General features: G+C 50.2%; 2 protein-coding genes and 1 long non-coding RNA gene across 16 annotated transcripts in view; 2 read left to right on the top strand and 1 right to left on the bottom strand.

Annotated features, from left to right (window-relative positions):
* Positions 1–5976, top strand: part of Ehbp1 (EH domain binding protein 1) — a 305040-nt gene extending 299064 nt beyond the window's left edge. For all 13 annotated transcript variants that reach the window (XM_048804245.1, XM_048804243.1, XM_048804235.1 and 10 more), the window contains 2 exons: positions 4530–4644; positions 4871–5976. In XM_048804245.1, the coding sequence (XP_048660202.1) occupies positions 4530–4644; positions 4871–4961 (206 nt within the window). In that variant the 3' untranslated portion in view covers positions 4962–5976. The remainder of the gene's footprint in view (positions 1–4529; positions 4645–4870) is intronic.
* Positions 5977–6031: 55 nt separating this feature from the next.
* Positions 6032–8263, bottom strand: LOC125617161. Its single transcript, XR_007348052.1, has 2 exons — positions 7944–8263; positions 6032–6115 (listed from the first exon to the last, which is right to left on the bottom strand). It is a non-coding gene; the product is annotated as an uncharacterized LOC125617161 (long non-coding RNA).
* A 2015-nt stretch (positions 8264–10278) lies between these two features.
* On the top strand, positions 10279–17356 carry Otx1 (orthodenticle homeobox 1). Of its 2 annotated transcripts, XM_015479461.2 has the most exons (5): positions 10279–10417; positions 10769–10835; positions 12465–12670; positions 13609–13760; positions 15070–17356. In XM_015479461.2, exons 3-5 carry the CDS (start codon positions 12574–12576, stop codon positions 15886–15888), a joined length of 1068 nt encoding a protein of 355 aa, XP_015334947.1. In that variant the 5' UTR covers positions 10279–10417; positions 10769–10835; positions 12465–12573; the 3' UTR covers positions 15889–17356. The 2 variants fall into 2 exon arrangements, with proteins under 2 accessions (XP_015334947.1, XP_048660189.1); XM_048804232.1 differs by lacking the exon at positions 10279–10417 and having other exon boundaries at positions 10765–10835.
* Positions 17357–19090: the final 1734 nt, after the last annotated feature.

Here is a 19090-nt window from a genome sequence, read left to right as displayed (position 1 = left end):
TCTCTCTCTCTCTCTCTCTCTCTCTCTCTCTCTCTCTCTCTCTCTCTCTCTCTCTCAATTACATTGTCCCATATGTGACAGTGCCTGGAATCTCTCTGCCAGTTTCCTTTGCTGGTTGAGGGAAAAAGGGGAAAAAGGAGACTTGAGGAAAGGAACAGCCTGTTGATTACAAATAAAGACACTTTCTTGGAGAGAGAGGCCTGTCCCACTAGCCTGGGCAGGATGTGGGCAGGGCTCTTAGAGAGGTGCTGATCATTGTGAAGATCAACTCTCAGCCAGCCCTTCGAATGGACACACAAACAATTCAATAGCCTTTTTGAGTGTTAAAACACCACAGAAAAACATGAATAGTCAATAATAGTTGGTTTTGTTTCACTTTTCTTTGTTTTAAAGTTCATTTCTCTCTTCTTTCCTGATCTCTTCTTATTATTAGCCATAGATAGTTTAATTAATTAATAAAGAAACTGAAATCATTTCAAGTAAATCTGCTGCTGAAACCATTCATCAAGTGGAAGGCATATAATAGCCATAGTACACTGAAATAAATATTAACAGCTTGGTTTGAGAGAAAAAATATTCAATACATCTATTCTTCTGAGAATCTATAATCACTTTGGCCTTATTCTTACCCTTTTTTCCTGAGGTGTTTTCATAGCAGGAGTTTCACTCTACTGAGCTAAGTTGTAGGATCCCTCAAGCTAACAAACATCTTTTAGATACTTTTCCTATAGTTTTTTTTTTCTTTTTTTTTTGTTCCAGATTATTTAATGCCCCCTTAGGAAAGATAAATTCATTTCTGCACACATTGGGGTGGGCTTTCAGAAAGTGGTATGTTCATTTTCTGCACAAGAAATGGATCTTCTCTAGGATTTTGTACATCTTGATTTATTCTTGGCTTAGAGTTTGAAGTGGGTGCTCTTCTAAAGGGATTTATGCATAGGTTCACTATTTTTGTAGTTATGGTTTATATGATAAGCTTTTTATATTTAAAATCAATATGTAATCCTGTGGAGGAGCTTATCCCCTAAAACCCCATTTGTAAATCTATTTTAGCTTTGTTACACAGCACAGCCACAGTCTTCCATAGATTGATTAGGTACAGCAGTAGAATCCTATCAAATGGCCTGTTCTGATGATGATGCAAACTCTTTCAGGATTGCTAGTTGACTGGAACTAAAGATAAGACTTGACTGCAATCCCCCAATGTGCTCTTTACAAAACTAGTGTTAATTTTCATCAAAGTGCCAGGCTTATTTATAGTGGCGAGGTTGAAGGTTTACTACAAGAACTTTAGGTCCTTTCTATTAAAGTGTTTATAGGTATTTCTCTTGCCTTTTTTCAAGGTAATTATCAACTTCAGCAAGTAAACTGAATTGGGGAATGAATAATTGGCCCTATATATGAAAAAGAGTTTTTAAATTAACAAAACAGCTCAGTGCAGATGGACATAAACAGAATCTCTTTATTTCAACACTTTGGCTCAAATGCAGCATCAAAACTTAATCCTATTTGTTGTGAGAGGATATGGCTTTTGTAGCAAAAGTACACTGGAATCTTTAAAATTTAATCAGAACCCACATTGTAGTCTGTCCAAGCCAAAGTCAGTGCAGCTAGCTAGCTGTGACTGGTGTTATAGGTGAGTAATCCTTTTTTTTAAATGCATAACAGGTAACACAGAAACTTACATGCAGATTTTTAAAACATGACATGTCTAGGTGTAGCTATTTAAAAGTGGATTTTTTAAATTTAGTCATGTGAATATCTTGTGTAAATCTTGACCAATTTTAAATGTAATATTTTACAAAGAAATGAGCAAAATAATTTTCTTAATTTCCAAAATTAGCATTCAAATATATATAATATGTATGTGTGAGTATATGTGTACATATATATGTAATTTATTTGTACTGTGAGAAAGCAAATACATAAAGTCTAATTTGGCTAATGTAGAATCTGTTCACTGCAATAGCTATTTGCTGTATAATTGACTAATATTTCAAAACAGATATTAATGTAGTAATAGCAGATTTAATATGCAAAATCCTATAAACTTGTGCTAGAATACTTAAAATTCTGATGTCAAATTTAACTCTTAAATGATGAAAATCATCAAAATGTTGTTAATTTTAAAACGTTTTTATTCCAATGGGAAATGTCATTAGTGAGCTTGGAAAAGTTAAGATTAAAGATTTTTTAAAATACTTCATGGATTAAAAAAAGTTTCCTTTTTTATCCATATGTTAAAAATCCTAATTTTTCAAATGTTAAAGAAGTGCTGGTATTTTAAGTTATTAATTAAAGCTGTGAAAGTGTCTGGTCAAGTTCATAGGAGTAATTTAAAAGAGTATGTGCCTGTTGTTAAATTTTATTTTTTCTTAAATTTTTAAAATTTTCAATTTGATAATATTTTTTGCATAGGGTGGAGAAAGTTTATTTCCTAGGTGTAAAGATGATATCAAAATGTTTTAGTAGAATTATAAATCTAAACTTATAATCAGGATGATTTCTTGAGGTTAAAAATTAAATAATATTCGTCAATGCTAAATTTAATAATTATAAAATTTTGTTAAAATTTTGTTATAAATTTAATAGAGTTTTTTCTGAATTAATATTTCTAGAACTGCAATCATCTGGATTTAGAATAAATGACCTTAAAGATCTTTGTAGCCTGGAGAGTCTATTAATTTACTTGCTGGTTAGAATAAGATTATTTTAAAAACCAGATAGAAAATTGTACAGCATTTCTGTCTTTAGTTGCATTTTAAGAGAGTAAATTTGAGATAAATATGGCTTCTCTTAGTTTTGCTTATTAGAATTCTTTCACTCAGAAAAAAGGATTCCAAAATAATGGTTTCTTTATTCCTCTCCATGCTATAGGATATTTCACTTTTTAAATAAGAATATAATAATGATTCGTTATTTAATGTATTTATTTTGTGATGTTTTGTATGGAATGTAGATAATTAATATATGGCATGTTTCATTTTTATATATTTATGTGTTTGAGCTTATAATGAAAGGAATCGTGATCAAATTGAATAAACTATTCTAGCTTTTTGCGGCTATTCTAACCTTTATTGCATGATGATGCATCTAATTTTTAATTTGTAAATACAAGATAGAATTCCCTCTAGCACCATTTGCTTTCATAAAGCTGCTGAGCAGTTTGCTGTCTTGAATAAATTTTGCTTTGGAGGGGGTCGGGGGGGATTTGAACCAGCACATTCTTGTGTGGTTTGTGAAGATTCACATGGTAACCAGCGGTGTGCATTGTTAGGTTTATCTGAATAAGCACCAGCCATGTGAGTTTTAACATGATTGCCCAGGGCAATGGAGAGAGAAGAGAGAAACCCGAAAGGATTGCACTTCTCTGTTTTTTGGAAAGTGCATTTGTTGGGGGAGGAGGGGGCTGCAAAGTCAGTGGCCACGATTTTTTTTTTTTTTTTTTTTTAAGCTGGTGTCCTGTTTCCCTCTAGGTCCTCATTTGTTCTGCTATCTGCCTCATCATCTACTTCTTCTTTTCATTGTTTACCTTCCTAATGAGGGAGGCGGGGTAGACTGGGAATTGATTGACAGTTACAAGCCCTCACAGTCTGGCCACAGAGCAGTTGGCTTTGGTTTCAAAAGTGTTTTAAATGTTCGATTCGGTCCTGTTTTTATTAAATGAAACTGCTGCTCATCTTAAGGAAATTAATTATCAGACTAGCAAAATTAGGGAATATATTATTGGGGCCTAAAACCTTCATGAAAACGGTCTCCACCCTTGGAAAGATCACTGCCCATCGGATTTTCCAACCTTTAACATGAGGTTTCAAAAAGAAATGTTATTTTTTCCTTTGCAAAAGTGCTTTGATTTGAAACTACCAAGCAAACGTCTCCAAAAGAAAACTGGCTGTGATGCGATCGAGAGCTGCAGTGTAATATTGCAGAGCAAATTTATTTTTTACTTCAAAGAAAAATGCTAATTAGCCGATTCACTACTTTTAAAGTTATTGTGAAGCATATGGCGCCCAGTGTGAGATACATCCAACTGCTAAAATAGAGCGAGGAGGAAATTAGCGAAGAATGGGCTGTTTGAGGTGAGAGTGGGGGTGGAGAAGGAGGGTAGGTTCTCAAGCAGATTCTCTAGCCTTTCAGAATGATTTTATCGCCCATCTCTGTTTCCCGCCTCCTCGTTTACCAGCTCCCACCACCACCCTGGGCCAACCTCTCTGGCCTTCAGCTCCCCTCCCCCACTTTGCCTGGATACAGGTGCGCACCTCCCGCTGGCCACCGGCTCACACCTGGTCTCTAGCAGGTTCCAACCCTGCCGCACCCATCTCTATGTGCGGGAAATATTTAGAAAGTAGAGTTTTAGGGGTGGCACCCTCACCACAACAGCCAGACTCCATAGAAAACACTAGCTAGTGGATCCATTAACATAGTTTACTTAGAGATATAAGGAAAGTGGAAAAAAGCGGGAAGGGGGGAGGGAGGGAGCCGGGGGTGCGGAGGCCTTGCCGTGGTAACTAGCCTCCTGTTCCCTACAGACTGGCAGAAGACCGAGGCCCAGAAGCGACGTGAGCAGCTCCTGTTGGATGAGCTGGTGGCCCTGGTGAACAAGCGTGACGCGCTTGTCAGGGATCTGGACGCGCAGGAGAAGCAGTGAGTGGATCTTGGGGTTGGGGTCCAGGTGCGGCCGCCTGCCCAGGGGCCGAGAAGTTTTCGGAAAGTTCAAACCAGAGGCCTAGGGAAGGGCGGGGCAGCTTCCTGCTAGCCCCGCGCTACCCATTCCTTTACCCCTGGGGATCCAAATACCGGCAAGTGGGGAGTGCTGCTCTGCCCTCCACGAAGAAAAAATAATTTTGTTTCCTGTTTGTCTGACGTCCAGGGCCGAAGAAGAAGACGAGCATTTGGAGCGAACTCTGGAGCAAAACAAAGGCAAGATGGCCAAGAAAGAGGAGAAATGTGTTCTTCAGTAGCCGTCAGACTAGAATCTCCCAACATTTTACTCTTGGGTCCCCAGGCCAGAAACAGTCGAACTCGTTGATTTAAAACTTTTAACGTTTTGTTTGGCTGAATTATACTTCTGTACCACCACCACCACCCATTTTCCGCCATCCTATCCAGATGATATACAGAACTCTAAAACAGCCCTGTTTTAGAGTTTTAGGATTGTGTGTGTGTGTGTGTGTGTGTGTGAGTGAGCTAGTCATGTTTTTGAAATCATGTGAAATAGATTTGCAGACACCTTGTGAGTGATTGGTATTGGAGATGTTCAAGAAACAGTTCAAAAAAAAAAAGAAAAATGCTTCCCTCATTGTTTTCCCTTATTCTTTTGATGGGAGAAAAAATTTGAAACCTTGTTGTTGTTGTTGTTATTGTTGTTATTGTTGGTGGTAATAGCATAATGACAGTGGGAGGGGGGTAACTGGGGGATAAGAAAAATGTCATGAATGATTTTTTCCAGTCCTACCATATGTACCACTTACTCTGTTACCTAAATTTCATAGTTAGATCATATTCAATATACTTATAAAACTGTTCTATTACCAGTGGGATTTTCTGCAGTTGTTTTGCATTTCACTGTAAGTATAATAGAGTTCTCTGCCTTCCTCGGAGGATGACCCTCTATGGGAGCCTGAGACAAGTCCTGTGGTTTGAAGGTGAGCTGTAGGATGAGACTCATTGATATGCAGCAGTTTACAAAGACAATTTTATCTTCTGAGAATGCGCCACCTTTTTCTCTGGAAAATTATTTATTACATCTTGCTTGGTTTCTACATTTAATTGGGTCCAGACATTGGGTCAAGAATGCTGTTAATATTTATTCTGTATTGATAAAAGTCTGTCTTGCCAGTACAAGTAAATCCCCCATTAATATTTTCTTCTCTAGCATAATAGTACTGTCATTTTGTGAAAATGGTTATGTTTATTTATTACAATACTGAGTCATATATAAATTTTCAATAAAAGCAGAAACTTTCTTACCTTAAATGCTGCTGCTGTTTTTCTTGCAATGAAAACTTGGGTGGAAGTTTAAGACTTTTCATGTGGAAAATGGCCCTCTGGAACGAAAGGCAGGATACTGCACTGTATTTGGAGTTGAGTAAGTTTACACCATCTCGGAGGAGCCCTGCTGACACACGAATGCAAATTGAAAACTAATTAGTCATATTCTTAACGAGTGTAAACTATTATCTCTTTAGGGAAGGGGTCATCTCTGTTGAAGATTTGAGGAAATTTGTGATTCCACACCACTGAAGAAATGCTAATATTATGATGAATTTTCTGCATTGTTTAATTGTTACAGTTTTTCAGTCATATAAAAGAGAACTCTGAACTCTGTCTTCGGATAACCAGCAAGTCTGTGGGTACTGAAGTGAAAGGAAGAAGGTTATTGTTGGAAAAGGTGGATTGGGGGAGGAATGTGTGCGGGTTTGTATGTATGAGATGAGAGAAAGAGAACTTCTAACAAGAATTTCTACGCCACAGAAAAAAAGTGGCTATTCTATGGTAGTTTCCATCACTCGTCTACGGGGTGTCCAAACAAAGAAAGCTCGTTCAACAAGTCCTGAAACTTAAGAGAAAACACTGGCAATTACACTTTAGCCTAGACATATCTCTCTCTCCCCCTCTCCCTCTCACTTCCTCTCTTTCTTTCCTTTTCTCTCCCTTTCATTCCCCCCCCAAACACACACACACACACACACACACAATTTCCTTCGAAAAGTATGCTGCTCCTTCTAATTGCCGGTCTTTCAAGGTGATAAAAACTTGCCAAGGTATAATTCCTTCATGACAAGAATTTTTTTAAGTTATAAAAAAGTTAATGGAACTAAATGAAATCGAGTATTTGCCCTCTTTATTAGAGCAAAACAGCGAACTGCTGCTCTCTGAGGAAAACTCAGAACCCGCTCTAACCCCTTGGGAACTCGCAGATGGAAACCGGCCGCCCCAAGCAGCCTGGGGCTTGGCGGGGACGGCACCCATCCTATTTAGGCTGGATTCCTGGAAACTTCCCCTCTGAGGGGCCTCGCAGAAAGGCGACTTTTCCCCGCCCCCAAGCCGTGCCGGACCAGCCAAGTGACGAACCTTCCCTAGCCCCAGATTTGCTAGAGTGGTTGGGGGCAGCTGTGCGACCCTCTTGCCCCTCCTGCTTCAGTCCCCAGGCTCACGGGGTTTCTATTTGGGCTGCTCCGCGGCGCCCGAACGCCCCTCAGCGGCGGTGGAGCGCGGACCCCGGGGACTAGCGAGGTCAGACCCGCGATCAGAGTGCTGGTCCCGACTTCGCTGCACAGTGCCCAGGGATAGGCTCCCAAGGGCAGGCTCCCAAAGGCAGGCGCGAACCCAGCACGCCAAGGGACCGAAACCCGAAAGCCCGCGCTGTGGGATCAAACACTGGGTCTGGGGGTTGCGCGGGGGCAGAAACGTTGGCTGCGAGCTGGCTTGGACACAGTACCCAGGCCAGTGCAGAACTTTCGCCTCTGGCCAGGAACCCTCGGCTCGGGATCAAAACTCCTCCCCCTGTCCCAACTGTCCTCCAGAGTCTGGTCTGGCCTCGAAGTCACCTGGATGCTGGATCCGGGTCTCGGGGCCCAGGTACCTCGCCCCCGCCTGGGTCACGGATTTTAAGCTGAGACGGCTTCCCCTCCTCCAGACCTGTCTCCACTTTCCCCTCCCCGCGCCGCCGTCGTTTGCTAGAATGGTCGCGGCTTCTGGCCCAGCGTTTCCCACCTGGAAATTTGCCTAGCGACCGCCGCCTCAATCCTCTGCGCAGCATTCAAGAAACTTTCATCTCAGTCCCGCTCCCTCTCTACTCTCCTCCCTCTCCCCTCTCCTCTCTCTCTCTTTCTCTCCTCTTAATCCCGGGGTTTTATGGGCTGAGCATTAAGAAAATTCGCCCACAATTTGGGATTAGATAAATACTCTCATTAGGGGGAAAAATCCTTGCTACTTGATACCTCCCGACTTCCCCGAGACTGGTGGCAGCATCTGGAACCGAGAACGCCGGACTCCTGCGCCGCGGGCCTTAGGGACCGCGCTGGCACATTCCAATGCGCAACGCAGCCCCACCTCGCCACGCCGGAACCAGGCCAGGTTCTGCTGCTGCCGCGAAACCACCGGGAGGAGGCGGGAGTACGAGAGGTTTCGGGATCCGGCCAGGGCACTTGTCCCGACACCGGAGAGCCAACCTGGGCACACAAGGCACAGGCCGAAAACTCTGGCAGCGCTAGGCTACCCAAGCGGACGCCCCCGACGAGCCCCACAGGACGTCCGCATACTCTTCCCCACAAACTAGTGCGCCCTAGGTCGCGCCTTTCCCTAGAGTAAGGGACAGGGGGATATTTCATTTCTATTTTAAAACCTCACAAGGATCTCCGTAGCTCCAGGCCACGGACAGCTGACCGTGGGCCTCGCGAGCTACTACTGGTGGGGGCCTGCGCAAGCCTAAGGTGTGTCCCCGCCTGGGCCAGAGCTGCGCCCTGTGCTGTATCTTTTCCTTTAAAGGTTCTCTAGGTTCTCCATCTCCCCCCAAACACACACCCCATTTTCTTCCTTTCCTCTCGTTCTTTTATTCTGCTTTCTCTTTCTCTCCCTTTTGTGAATGGGCCGCGGTGTCTTTGTTCTGGAGAGAAGCGCCCGTGTCGCTGACTTTTGTGAACCAGAGAAGGATCTTGTAAAACCTCCTTTTCTCCTTCGTACTCCCCCACTCCCACCCCTCCTTCCTTGCCCCTTTGATTAGATGTTCCCTCATCGTCCAAAAAAAAAAAAAATGTAATTTCGTTGGTCTGGCGGCCACTTTCTTTGAACATTAGCTCGCTTTCAGCTCCAACTTCAATTAGAAGGAGTTGATTTTGAGAGATCAACAAAAGAACCGACCAAAGCCTTATTAAAGGTCCTAAGAAGATCTCCCGGGTCCTTTGAGAAGCAGTTAAGGAAACAGTGTGCCCTCCATCATATTCTGTTACCGTATTTTATTCGGACTCCAAAGGAAAGTGTCGCTTGGGGGAGGGGAAAGCACTTTGATGAGCGGCGGCTGCGGCCCCTTTTCACTCAGCGGGCTCCCCCTTCCTTCTCCTCCTCCTCGCCCGGCGCCCGGTCAGCTCTCTGTGCCCGACCCCGCTGCCAGGCAGCTCGGGCGCTCCCCACCGCGGTGCGCCTGGCGGCTCTTTGACTCGCCCTCACACTTACTCCCGTTCAAACTTTTCACTCCGCCTGTTGGGATGGGGGTGGTGGAAGATTAAGAGGAAGGGGTAAGAATTCCTCGAAAGGGAGCAAAGTGGTGCCTAATATTCAATAGGAGGTGTTCATTTAAAAGAATTGCCTCCTTCAGGGTTGGGCCAAAAACACTTTTTACAAAGTCCCCACAGGTAAATGTGCTCGGCAAGTTTGTTCCACTGGGAAAGGGGCTTCGCCGGTACGAACAATCCGGGGAAACCGCCTCAAGGAAGCTTCTTCCACAACATGTGGAAAAGAAATTGAGGGGTAGGGGGTCTAGGGGCACATTTCCCACCAGACTGTCTCGTAGGTGGAGACGTGGAAGGGAAGGCAGTACGAAAAAGAGTTTCCTACCCAAACCTTAGATTGAGAAGTAGGGTGTGTGTGACAGAAAGGGGACACAGGGTTCCAACGGTTCAAAAGAAGTTTGTAACACTTGCAAACACCTTTAAGGACTAGGAACTCCTGGAAATGATGAGGAGCTGGTAAGTGGCGGCGCCTCCCCTGCGGGTGCTTATCCCAAGCGCGGGAGTCTAGGGGAGCTGAGGGATCTGCGCGCCCAGAACTGCTCCCGCGCTCTGCACAGTAGCTTGCGCCGGCACGAGCTGCCCGCGGCGTCTGTCTGCAGGTGGGGGTGAAGAAAGGAGACGCTGGGGCCCATCGCGCTGCGAAAGGGGCCGGGGACCCACGCTCCTCTAGCCCGCCGCCCGGGAATCCTAGCGCCCACACTCCGGCCGAGGAGCCGGAAGGTGAGAAGAGTCCGATTATCCTGCACCCCGCCTCTCTACCACTCCCTCGGGAGCACCGAGAGGGCGAAAGAAGGGCTGGGGGCCCCTAGGCAGGCTTCGGGATCCGCGGCCCCTCGGCGGCAGGGACTCCGGCGCTCAGTTAGCCCTCCTCGCCTTCCTCTGCGCGGAATTTGCCAGCGGAGCCCCAGAGTTAGCGCGCGACCGGGGCGGGGCGGGCGCGCGGTGAGGGCGGGGTGTAGAAGGCGGGGGAGGGCGGGGGCGCGCGGAGGTAACCCCCCGGCTCGCACAGCCATTGCCCGGCTTCCTGTCACTCAGCTCGCCCAGGGCCCCCGATTGGCGGCCTAGCCTCGTTACGCACTCGCTTCGCGTTCACATACCCGGGGAGGGCAGTAGAAAGGTGATCAATCTTCATCAGGCTACATTTCCAATCACCTAAACAACCGAGCAAGACAAGCCACTCCGACAAGGTAAATTGCTTCATTTATTTAGTTTGCAAAGTGACTCTGCAGGACTTCCCCAGTCCCCGCCGCCTCCACGTTGCACCGGGAGTGCAGCGGCAAAGGCCAGCCGAGCCTCCTCCCAACTCTGCCCCTTGCATCCCCCTCCCCCTTGGAGGGCCCTCGGCTGGGTTCCGGACTAGGCAATGTCCTGGGAGTGTGTGGAGCTTTGCAAACAAAGTGTGCAATAAAGTGAAACCTAGAGGGATACTCACAAAGCTACTGGGGAAAAAAATGGGAGGAAGGAAGTTGGGGAAAGAAAGAAGCCCGGGGGTCCTCTATCAGCCGCCGGGGTAATTCCGGTGCCGCTCTGTTTTGCAGGTTGGCTGCCCGGCGGGTCTCTGAGGGAGCCAGGTAGATGGTGAGCGGCCCCAACAGCTGAGGGCAGGTAAGAAGAAAACCTTGGGGCCGCCCGGAACTCCGGGAGCGCGTTGGTTACTCGTGTAACCCCCTCCTCAGAACGACCGCGGCTTCCCGGGTCCTCGGCAGGTGGGCGGGGCTGGGGGAGCGGCCTGGCTCCCCTCCTGGTGTGTGGAGGACCCCAGACCGCTGCTGCGGCCCGGCGCCCCCTCCCCCGCCTCCTCCGAAGTAACTGGGCTTTGGTGCTAAGTTTGGAGAAAGTCTTTGAAAACTCACGCTGCACCCTAGCAGAATCGCCGAGGCTGGAGTCCCATTTTCCTTTGACCCAAGGAGCCCTCGCTGTTTCCTTTTTTTGTCCTGACTACTGGCTGTCCCTAACCCCGGTCGTGGGTCCCCCAGGGCGGAGGCGGGGGTTGGAATGGGAGTCTTCTTTAGCTCAGACTTTTCTCTCTCTGAATTCGCTAACCTGGGTTCCCTGGCCTGCTTTGCAGAATTCCCGCGAAGCGGGGTATAGTGAGAAGGCCCTCTGAGGTCCCAGTCCCACTCCCCAGCGCCCCTTCCTGACCCTTGAGAGTAGCGCCACGGATTCAGAGCAGCTGCGGAAGCCATGCTTCGACCTTCCAGCTCCAGTCTGCGTGGGCTTTGACGATGAGGCCTAGTTTTCTATTCTCGATCGTGTCCTGGGGCCCGCGGGTTCAGTTAGTAGAATGGCAGAGAGCACAGGCGACCTGCTCTACCCAGTCTTCCTGAATCCCCGAGGGCCTTTGGGGCGCTGGTCTGGTCGCCCTTCATCCTCTGATGGGATCCGATGGACGGGATCCGGTTGTGCGCAGCCAGACTGGGGAAAGTGAAGGCCCGGCCTGCGCCGGCCAAGAAGGGAGGGTTGAGGCAACCCAGACCTCCGGTGGTGTCTTGGAACTGCCGCTTATACAGCGGTCCCTTCGTCGTCTTCTGGCCGACTTGCTGGGTCGGGGCCGGTGACTGAGGTTGAAGTGCGGTGGAATTTCGGGGGAGCTTCCGCTCAGTGACTGGGCACCGACAGGTCGGCTGAAATGGTGATGGCGGGCTCTGGGGCAGGGGCGCAACGGTGGAGACCTTTGAAGGAATGATGTCTCCCAAGTGGGCTAGGTATCGGGAGAGCCCGAGGTGCAGTTAGCCTTCCGCGTTAACCCAGTCTGACCCTCACAATTGTCCACCTTTTTGCCTTACTTTCAAAAACATTTGAAACAAAACGAAACAACCCCTCACGCTCTGGGCGGTCTGGGGTCTGGGCGCCTAGGGAACTTTTGCTTGTGCAATATGGAGCCGACTTCCCCCGACTCAAAATTTTGCCTGCACTTGGGATTTTCCAAACTTCGTGGTTCTGGCTCTGACCTCCCCAACCTGACTGCACTTTTAACCTCTCTTTACTCTTGTCGACACCCTACGAGTGTCTTAAGCCCGTGCCAAGCCCGAAAAGAGGCAGTGACGATCCAGAAGAAAAGTTTACTTTTCACAAGGAAGCTGTGGTCCACATGCTGAGGCCTTGTGGAGCCGAATTGACTGCCCTTGCGCAGTTGCGCTGCCTCTTTCCCCATCCCGAAGCTCCTCTCCTTGGACAAAACCTGGAAGCCGAAGTGGCTCAGAGTGACGGTTTTCATGTCTCCTGTTTCCATAGGCCAGGCCCCCAGACGCAACAGCTTGAAGGACTTCGCGGTGGGAACCCTGCATCCCTCCTGGCCCCAGGCCCCCTGGATCCGTCGGGGCGCCTCTACCCGGCTGTTAGCATGATGTCTTACCTCAAACAACCCCCATATGGCATGAATGGGCTGGGCCTGGCCGGGCCGGCCATGGACCTTCTGCACCCCTCTGTGGGCTATCCGGGTGAGCATTGGCCCTTCTGCCCCAGCTCCCAATCCCTACAAATGTTGGGGAGCCTCAAACCCTAAAGTTTGAGCCCACGTTATTGTAAAACAGGCCCAGGAATCAGGTTATCTAATTTCCGTATTACATGCGTGGCCCGCTACAGGCATATGGGCAGAGTCCTGGGTGGGTGAAGTGGACAGAGCTTTAAAACGTGCCTTACCAGCTTGGTCACACTGGCAACCTGTCGTCTCCTGCTGTCATCCCATGTCCTGCGTAGAGTACATTTACCCAGTGATTCCTTTTCCACGTGTGGCTATTTATTTTTTTTATTTATTTCATGTGTGTGTGTGTGTGTGTGTGTGTGTGTGTGTGTGAGACTCTGCCCCCTGCTCCCAACATTGAATGAGGAATGTGGACACTCTGGACCCTGATATAAAAGCCAAATTTACATTATGCAAAGCGGCTCACTGTACTGAGTTAAACTGTGTTCTAGACCAGTGACCTGCACCAACTTTTGCTCTGGTATAGTGGAGGACTTAGCTGAGCGAGCGCAGTATTTCTTTTCTAGCTCCCACTCTTTTACCCCCATTTATTCCCTTGGATTTTCCAGGCCGTGTTTCTGCGCTCCTTCTCCCCCACTTTCTATCCCTCACCCATAGAGTGTGTGTGGGTGTGGGGAGATGTGGAGGAAGGGAGATTGCATGGCTTCCTTTTCAACCTCTGAGAAACAGGGAGGTGGGCAGCCCTAGGTGTTGGAGACTCGTGCCCCAGTGGAATATACACACTTTCTCCCACCTGTGGCCTCTTAGGCTTAACCCTCGTCCCCAACACCCGTATAGTTTCTTTTGCTCCGAGCTTGGCTTTTTCTTGCCGTGGCTGGGTTCTGAGCCTACCAGGGTACCTGCCCAAGCCCTCTAGCGCCACCGCTGACCCGAGACGCCCGCATGTCCCCGCAGCCACCCCGCGGAAGCAGCGGCGGGAGCGCACCACCTTCACACGCTCACAGCTGGACGTGCTTGAGGCGCTGTTCGCCAAGACTCGCTACCCTGACATCTTCATGCGCGAGGAGGTGGCGCTCAAAATCAACCTGCCAGAGTCCAGAGTCCAGGTGCGCGCTTCTAGAGGTTTTTTGGGTCAGGATAGTGTAGCTGGTGCCAGCCGGGAAAGGTCTGGCTGAGAAGGGTGGTCCGATGTGGGGGCGGTTTTACAGACTGGACAACCCCCTCTCGGACTCCCCCTAGCGCTGGGCGTCAACCAGGAAAGGGGGACAGAGTTAAAGGAAATGACTTAAAGCCCTGGATCCAGCCCTTGTCACCAGGGCGCCTTCGGTATTGAAAGTCGTTTTTAGGATTACAGGAGGAGAGCTAGATTCCCCAACGAGGAGTGCCCTGAGGGTCCGACATTTGCCCTTGCTTCCTTGGCTGCCCCATACTTGGCAATTGCCCTAGGAGGCCTGATTTCTGCCCCTGTCCTTGCATTGCATCCTGGGGATTGGGAAACGCGTGAGTGCAGCTTAGCCGAGGCTGGTGTTCTGCCTGGGAGTAAGCTCCGCGAGTGGCGTCGGTCTGATTACACTTTCTCTGCCCCGGGAGGACTCCAAGAACAAAACCTGGCTGTCGGCTTTGCTATTTCTATGTTTGAGATGAAAGTGTTCCAACAGTATTGTTGGGATTCTAACTCAGAACCCCTCTCAAGGGTCTTTGTCTAGGCTTACATTCCTGAAAGCTAAGAAAGGACCAAGAATACAATTTTATGTGCTGAGGGCCCTCCAGAAGGAGAACTTTATAACTCACAGTTCCATTGGGTTCCCCAAAAAAGTCCCACGAAATCTCACTCAAGCTTCCTTCCAGAGAAGCCCCTAGTACTTGAGTACTGATTCTGTTTGGCCTCCAGCCTTGCTCCTACTCCCACCCAAGCATTTGTCCTGCCCATTCGGGCTTCCAGGAGCCAACTCAGTGAAACTGCTTGGGCCCCAAAGTTGGTAACTGTTCCTCACCCCGCTGCTCAGTATCTCTCTGCGGTTTCCTGAGCTCCGTCCTTAAGAATCAGGGCCTCCAAACGTACTTGGGGTTTGGGGGAAGCAGCCACCAGCAGTTTAGAGATGGCTGAACTTCTGGATGGACAGACGCAAACGTTCCGCCTTCAGGCTGAGTTGCGCTAACGAGGGGAAAGTACACACCCCTACTCCCGAGCGATTTGAGGAGGGGCTTTGCGCAGAGGGATGGGGGAGGGTGCAGGAGCTGGAAACCGACGTGCGGGGGAGGGGGCAGTGTCTGGCCGGCCGGAGAAAGGGAGGGGCTGAGGTTTGGACTGAGAGGGACTCGAGATCCTGGGCGGGGTAGTGGGTCCAAGGGGCGGAGGAGCAGTAAGCTCCACTCGCCCCCCTAACCCGCTCTCCCAAACCCGGCCCGCTGCAGGTCTGGTTCAAGAACCGCCGCGCCAAGTGCCGCCAGCAGCAGCAGAGCGGGAGCGGAACCAAGAGCCGCCCAGTCAAGAAGAAGTCGTCTCCGGTGCGGGAAAGCTCCGGCTCCGAAAGCAGCGGCCAATTCACGCCACCGGCTGTGTCCAGCTCGGCCTCGTCCTCTAGCTCGGCCTCCAGCGCCTCCGCTAACCCCGCGGCTGCTGCGGCTGCGGGCATAGGTGGCAACCCGGCGGTGGCAGCCGCGTCGTCGCTCAGCACGCCCGCTGCCTCATCCATCTGGAGCCCGGCTTCCATCTCACCCGGCTCAGCGCCGGCCTCTGTATCAGTACCCGAACCGCTGGCCGCTCCAAGCAACGCCTCATGTATGCAGCGTTCGGTAGCCGCAGGTGCCGCCACGGCAGCAGCGTCCTACCCCATGTCCTATGGCCAGGGCGGTAGCTATGGTCAGGGCTATCCCGCGCCCTCCTCTTCCTACTTTGGCGGCGTGGACTGCAGCTCATACCTAGCGCCCATGCACTCGCATCACCACCCGCACCAGCTCAGCCCCATGGCACCCTCCTCCATGGCTGGCCACCATCACCACCACCCGCACGCGCACCACCCGTTGAGCCAGTCCTCAGGTCACCATCACCACCACCACCACCACCACCACCAAGGCTACGGTGGCTCGGGGCTTGCCTTCAACTCTGCCGACTGCTTGGATTACAAGGAGCCTGGCGCCACCGCTGCTTCCTCCGCCTGGAAACTCAACTTCAATTCGCCCGACTGTCTGGACTATAAAGACCAAGCCTCATGGCGATTCCAGGTCTTGTGAACCCAGGAGGAAGAGCAAGAGGAGAAGAACGCAACTACCTGCGCCCTCATTGGCCCCATCCTGTTGCTGCTGCTGCACCGCCCGCCTTTGCCTCTGCTTCTCCAAAAACTGAATTTTCATACCCCCAAAAGATGCCCACTGTCTGCACTGCCAATCCCCATCTCTGTGCCACTTGCTTAAGGGATGTGCTAACCTGCCTACCCCTTGGATGGGGGGACCGGTGCTTCGGCTTGGCCCACACGTTCTATGCGGGATTGCTGGGTGCTCTCGCTGTCAATCCCACCAAACTCCTAAGACACCCCTTCCAGTCTTTCTGGACAGCTATTATGCACTCGCAGCCTTCGGAGGCTCTTCGCTTTCCTACTGTTTGAGCCCAACACTTTTATTTATTCTTTCTGGACACTGGAGTCACTAACAGGCGTGTTTATGCCCATTGGAGTGCACCCACACACTATTCCAAACCTGAACAACCACTAAGTGTTTCTCTCGCACAGACTCCCCCTCCCCCTCTCGTCTGCCCTAGATCCTGCTCCCCGCCTGCAGGCCACAGTTTCCCAGCGTTTCCTCCTCCCCAGCGGGGTGCTCTGGGCAGGGCCCACAGGAGAAGCGCCCCCAGCCTTCAGCGCACAGAGCCGCATCCCCCGCCCTGCGCTGGACTGGTTCAAGCTTCCGCCTTGGCGGAAATGCTGTACATAGTCGGGTCCGTTCCAGGGACCACTTAAAACTTTCTAGTTGCTGTTGGTGGAACTGAGCATTTCTTGTGTAGCGCCCAGGAAACAGAACTTTAAGATATATACAGCACATATATATATATATATGCATATATATAAAACAAAAGCAAAAAATATGTTCCCTCTGTCCCCCTTCCTCTTCTTTAAACGATGGAGTTTTTTTTTTGTTTGTTTGTTTCAGTTGTTACAAGGCTGTCCTACCCTCTTCACATCTTCTTCTGTGTATTTATTAAAAGAGAACTTCTTGGTTCTAGGAAGCTGGGCGCGGAGGATCAGGAGTGTGGAGGAAATAGCCAAGTCAGGATACAGGGGTGGAGGTTAGGCTCTGTGGGGAGCACAGGACTGAGACCCTCACTCTGTCTGAACACAGGGTCGAAGTTACAGCTCAGAGACCAAAAACAGAACAAACAAAAATTTAAAAAGGTAAAAATACAGCAGTATGGAAAAACAAACCCAGGCCCTACACCCCAGTTCCAATTCCTCTGTGGCTTCTCTCTCTTTAAACATCTTTGTTTTGTCTAGTGAGTTTTTAGTGCACCTTCATTCTCCGAAATCTGTGGAGAGCCCGCGCGCCTGTGTATCAATTTTGGTTTTGGCCGCTTCGTCCAGTAGGTGGGAAAGTAATTTGTAAATTTGATTTGTCCGATGTGAAGATCACAAATTACTTGTTGAAATGTAAGGCAGTTCCCCTCCTCTTTATCTACATTATTTCCCGAAAATAAATGCAAATCAATGAAAGGCTTGTCAGTGTTGCTCTTCTGATTCCACCCTCAGGTCCCAGTCTCCGAGGGCTAAAAGCGAGGGAAACTGCTCTAATAACCCGCGTGTTAATGACCTGCGTAGAGCTGGAGGCCAAAGAATGAGTGGGAAGACGTGACAAGAGGAGCCCCCAAAAACATTCTTTTAGGGAGTGTATCCCCTACCCCCACCCTGCGTGGGCCTGGCCCCCCCCACCCCCACCCCACCCCCGGCATTTTGACCCCGCACCCCCGTAGCCATCCAGGACAGAGACAGGTGTCAGGACTCAATTCCCGAAGCAATTCCTTTCTCTTCAGAGGCAGGAGCCTGGCACTGATTTCTTCACCCTAATTGCCTGCACCAGAAAGAAGAGGGGGAGGGGAAGAGGGTCGGGAGGCGGGAAAGGATAGCTCTGTAATGCTCTCAGAGCTGAGCCAAAAAGGAAAAGAAAACAAAACGACAAAAACCCGATCTGTGTCCTGCATGTTGGCAGCAGACAACCTCCCTTTCTGCTGAGCTGTCCCGGGTGGCTTCACTGCGGCTGGGGGATCCTAGTCATTCTTACCACGTGCTAAGACGCCCTTCTAAACCCTCTGTCTGCGCCAGAAGTAGCCAATTTATCTTTGTTCATAGTGTAAAGTTTCTTTAAAACATACCAACACAAAACCTGGAAAATTTGACAAGGACGCATTTCACTGCGGCAGGGAGACACGATGCCCAGTTTGGGTTTGGGGGTCAGTTCCCTTCCAATGAGGGACGATAGGAGTTTGTGTATGGGGTGGGAGGGGGATGCTTCCCTAGAAATGCAGAGCCGGGAACTGTCCAGACTGTTTGGCCTGAAACCTCCTGGGTGTAAGGCAGAGAAGCTGCTCAACTTGTCTATGGGCGGGAAGGAAATAAGGAAACAACGAAAAGTTTCCTGCGAAATGACCAACATCCTCTATTCAACTGCGTGTGAGACCTGAGGACACGCAGTGAGGCCGAGATGGACCAACCACCCCTCCCCAGGGCCCAGCGCCCGGCGAGGTCGCAGGGCTGCGCGCCCTCGCTGGGGAAAAGCCTTCGCGGCTACCTTCTCCCTCGGGATTTGGACGGCTGGGCTCGGACCCACCCTTTCCACTCCAACAAACCAATCTTCCCTGAAGGGCGCAGACCCGGCCTGGCCTTACGAGGTCCAGCTGCGCAGCCCCGAAACACGGGCCTGCGGGCAGGGCGGGCGGTGCCCACTCAGGCCCTCCCTTAGGCGCCGCCTACAGTGAAATGGGCGGCCAAATCGGACTTGCTCAGGTGGCCCCTCAGGTGCGGGGCCCGCACGTGCAGTGGAGGCCGGCCAGGCTACCGGGTCACCGAGGTTTCCAGCTCGCGCCGCACGGGCCTAGGCACCTGGGCTTCAGGCCTCGTGGGCGCTCCCTTCAGCGGCCCTGCCTGCCCTGGCCCCGGCCGCTCGGGCCCACGCAGCAGCTGCCAGCGCTGCAGCTGCCAGCTCTGCTCCAGGCCCAGGTGCTGGGTTGCCTCCGCCCGCGTTCCCTGAGGCGTGTTCTGTGGGGCCCAGCGGCCTCTCGCTACTAGGTGGAACGAAACCCGGAGACGCGGATTTGCACAGGTGCTCAGACAACCTTGGGACCTCCGGAGCAAGGTACCCGAATCACTGGACCTCAGTTTCCTCTCAGTGGTTTTTTGGCCTCCGTCGGCCTGGGACGTTCCTGAACTCCACACTTGAGGCGGAGGCTGCG

This window comes from Marmota marmota, unplaced genomic scaffold (assembly GCF_001458135.2).
Source record: "Marmota marmota marmota unplaced genomic scaffold, marMar, whole genome shotgun sequence".
Classification (NCBI taxonomy): Eukaryota; Metazoa; Chordata; class Mammalia; order Rodentia; family Sciuridae; genus Marmota; species Marmota marmota.
Note: the sequence above shows the minus strand (reverse complement) of the source record. Positions and strands in the feature narration are given on the sequence as shown.

Bases quoted from the DNA above. Each gene is read 5' to 3' on its own strand.
- Otx1 (XM_015479461.2), top strand. From the start codon at position 12,574: ATGATGTCTTACCTCAAACAACCCCCATATGGCATGAATGGGCTGGGC. The intron at 12,671-13,608 runs GTGAGCATTGGC...ATGTCCCCGCAG, and splicing joins CCCCTCTGTGGGCTATCCGG to CCACCCCGCGGAAGCAGCGG. The intron at 13,761-15,069 runs GTGCGCGCTTCT...GGCCCGCTGCAG, and splicing joins TGCCAGAGTCCAGAGTCCAG to GTCTGGTTCAAGAACCGCCG.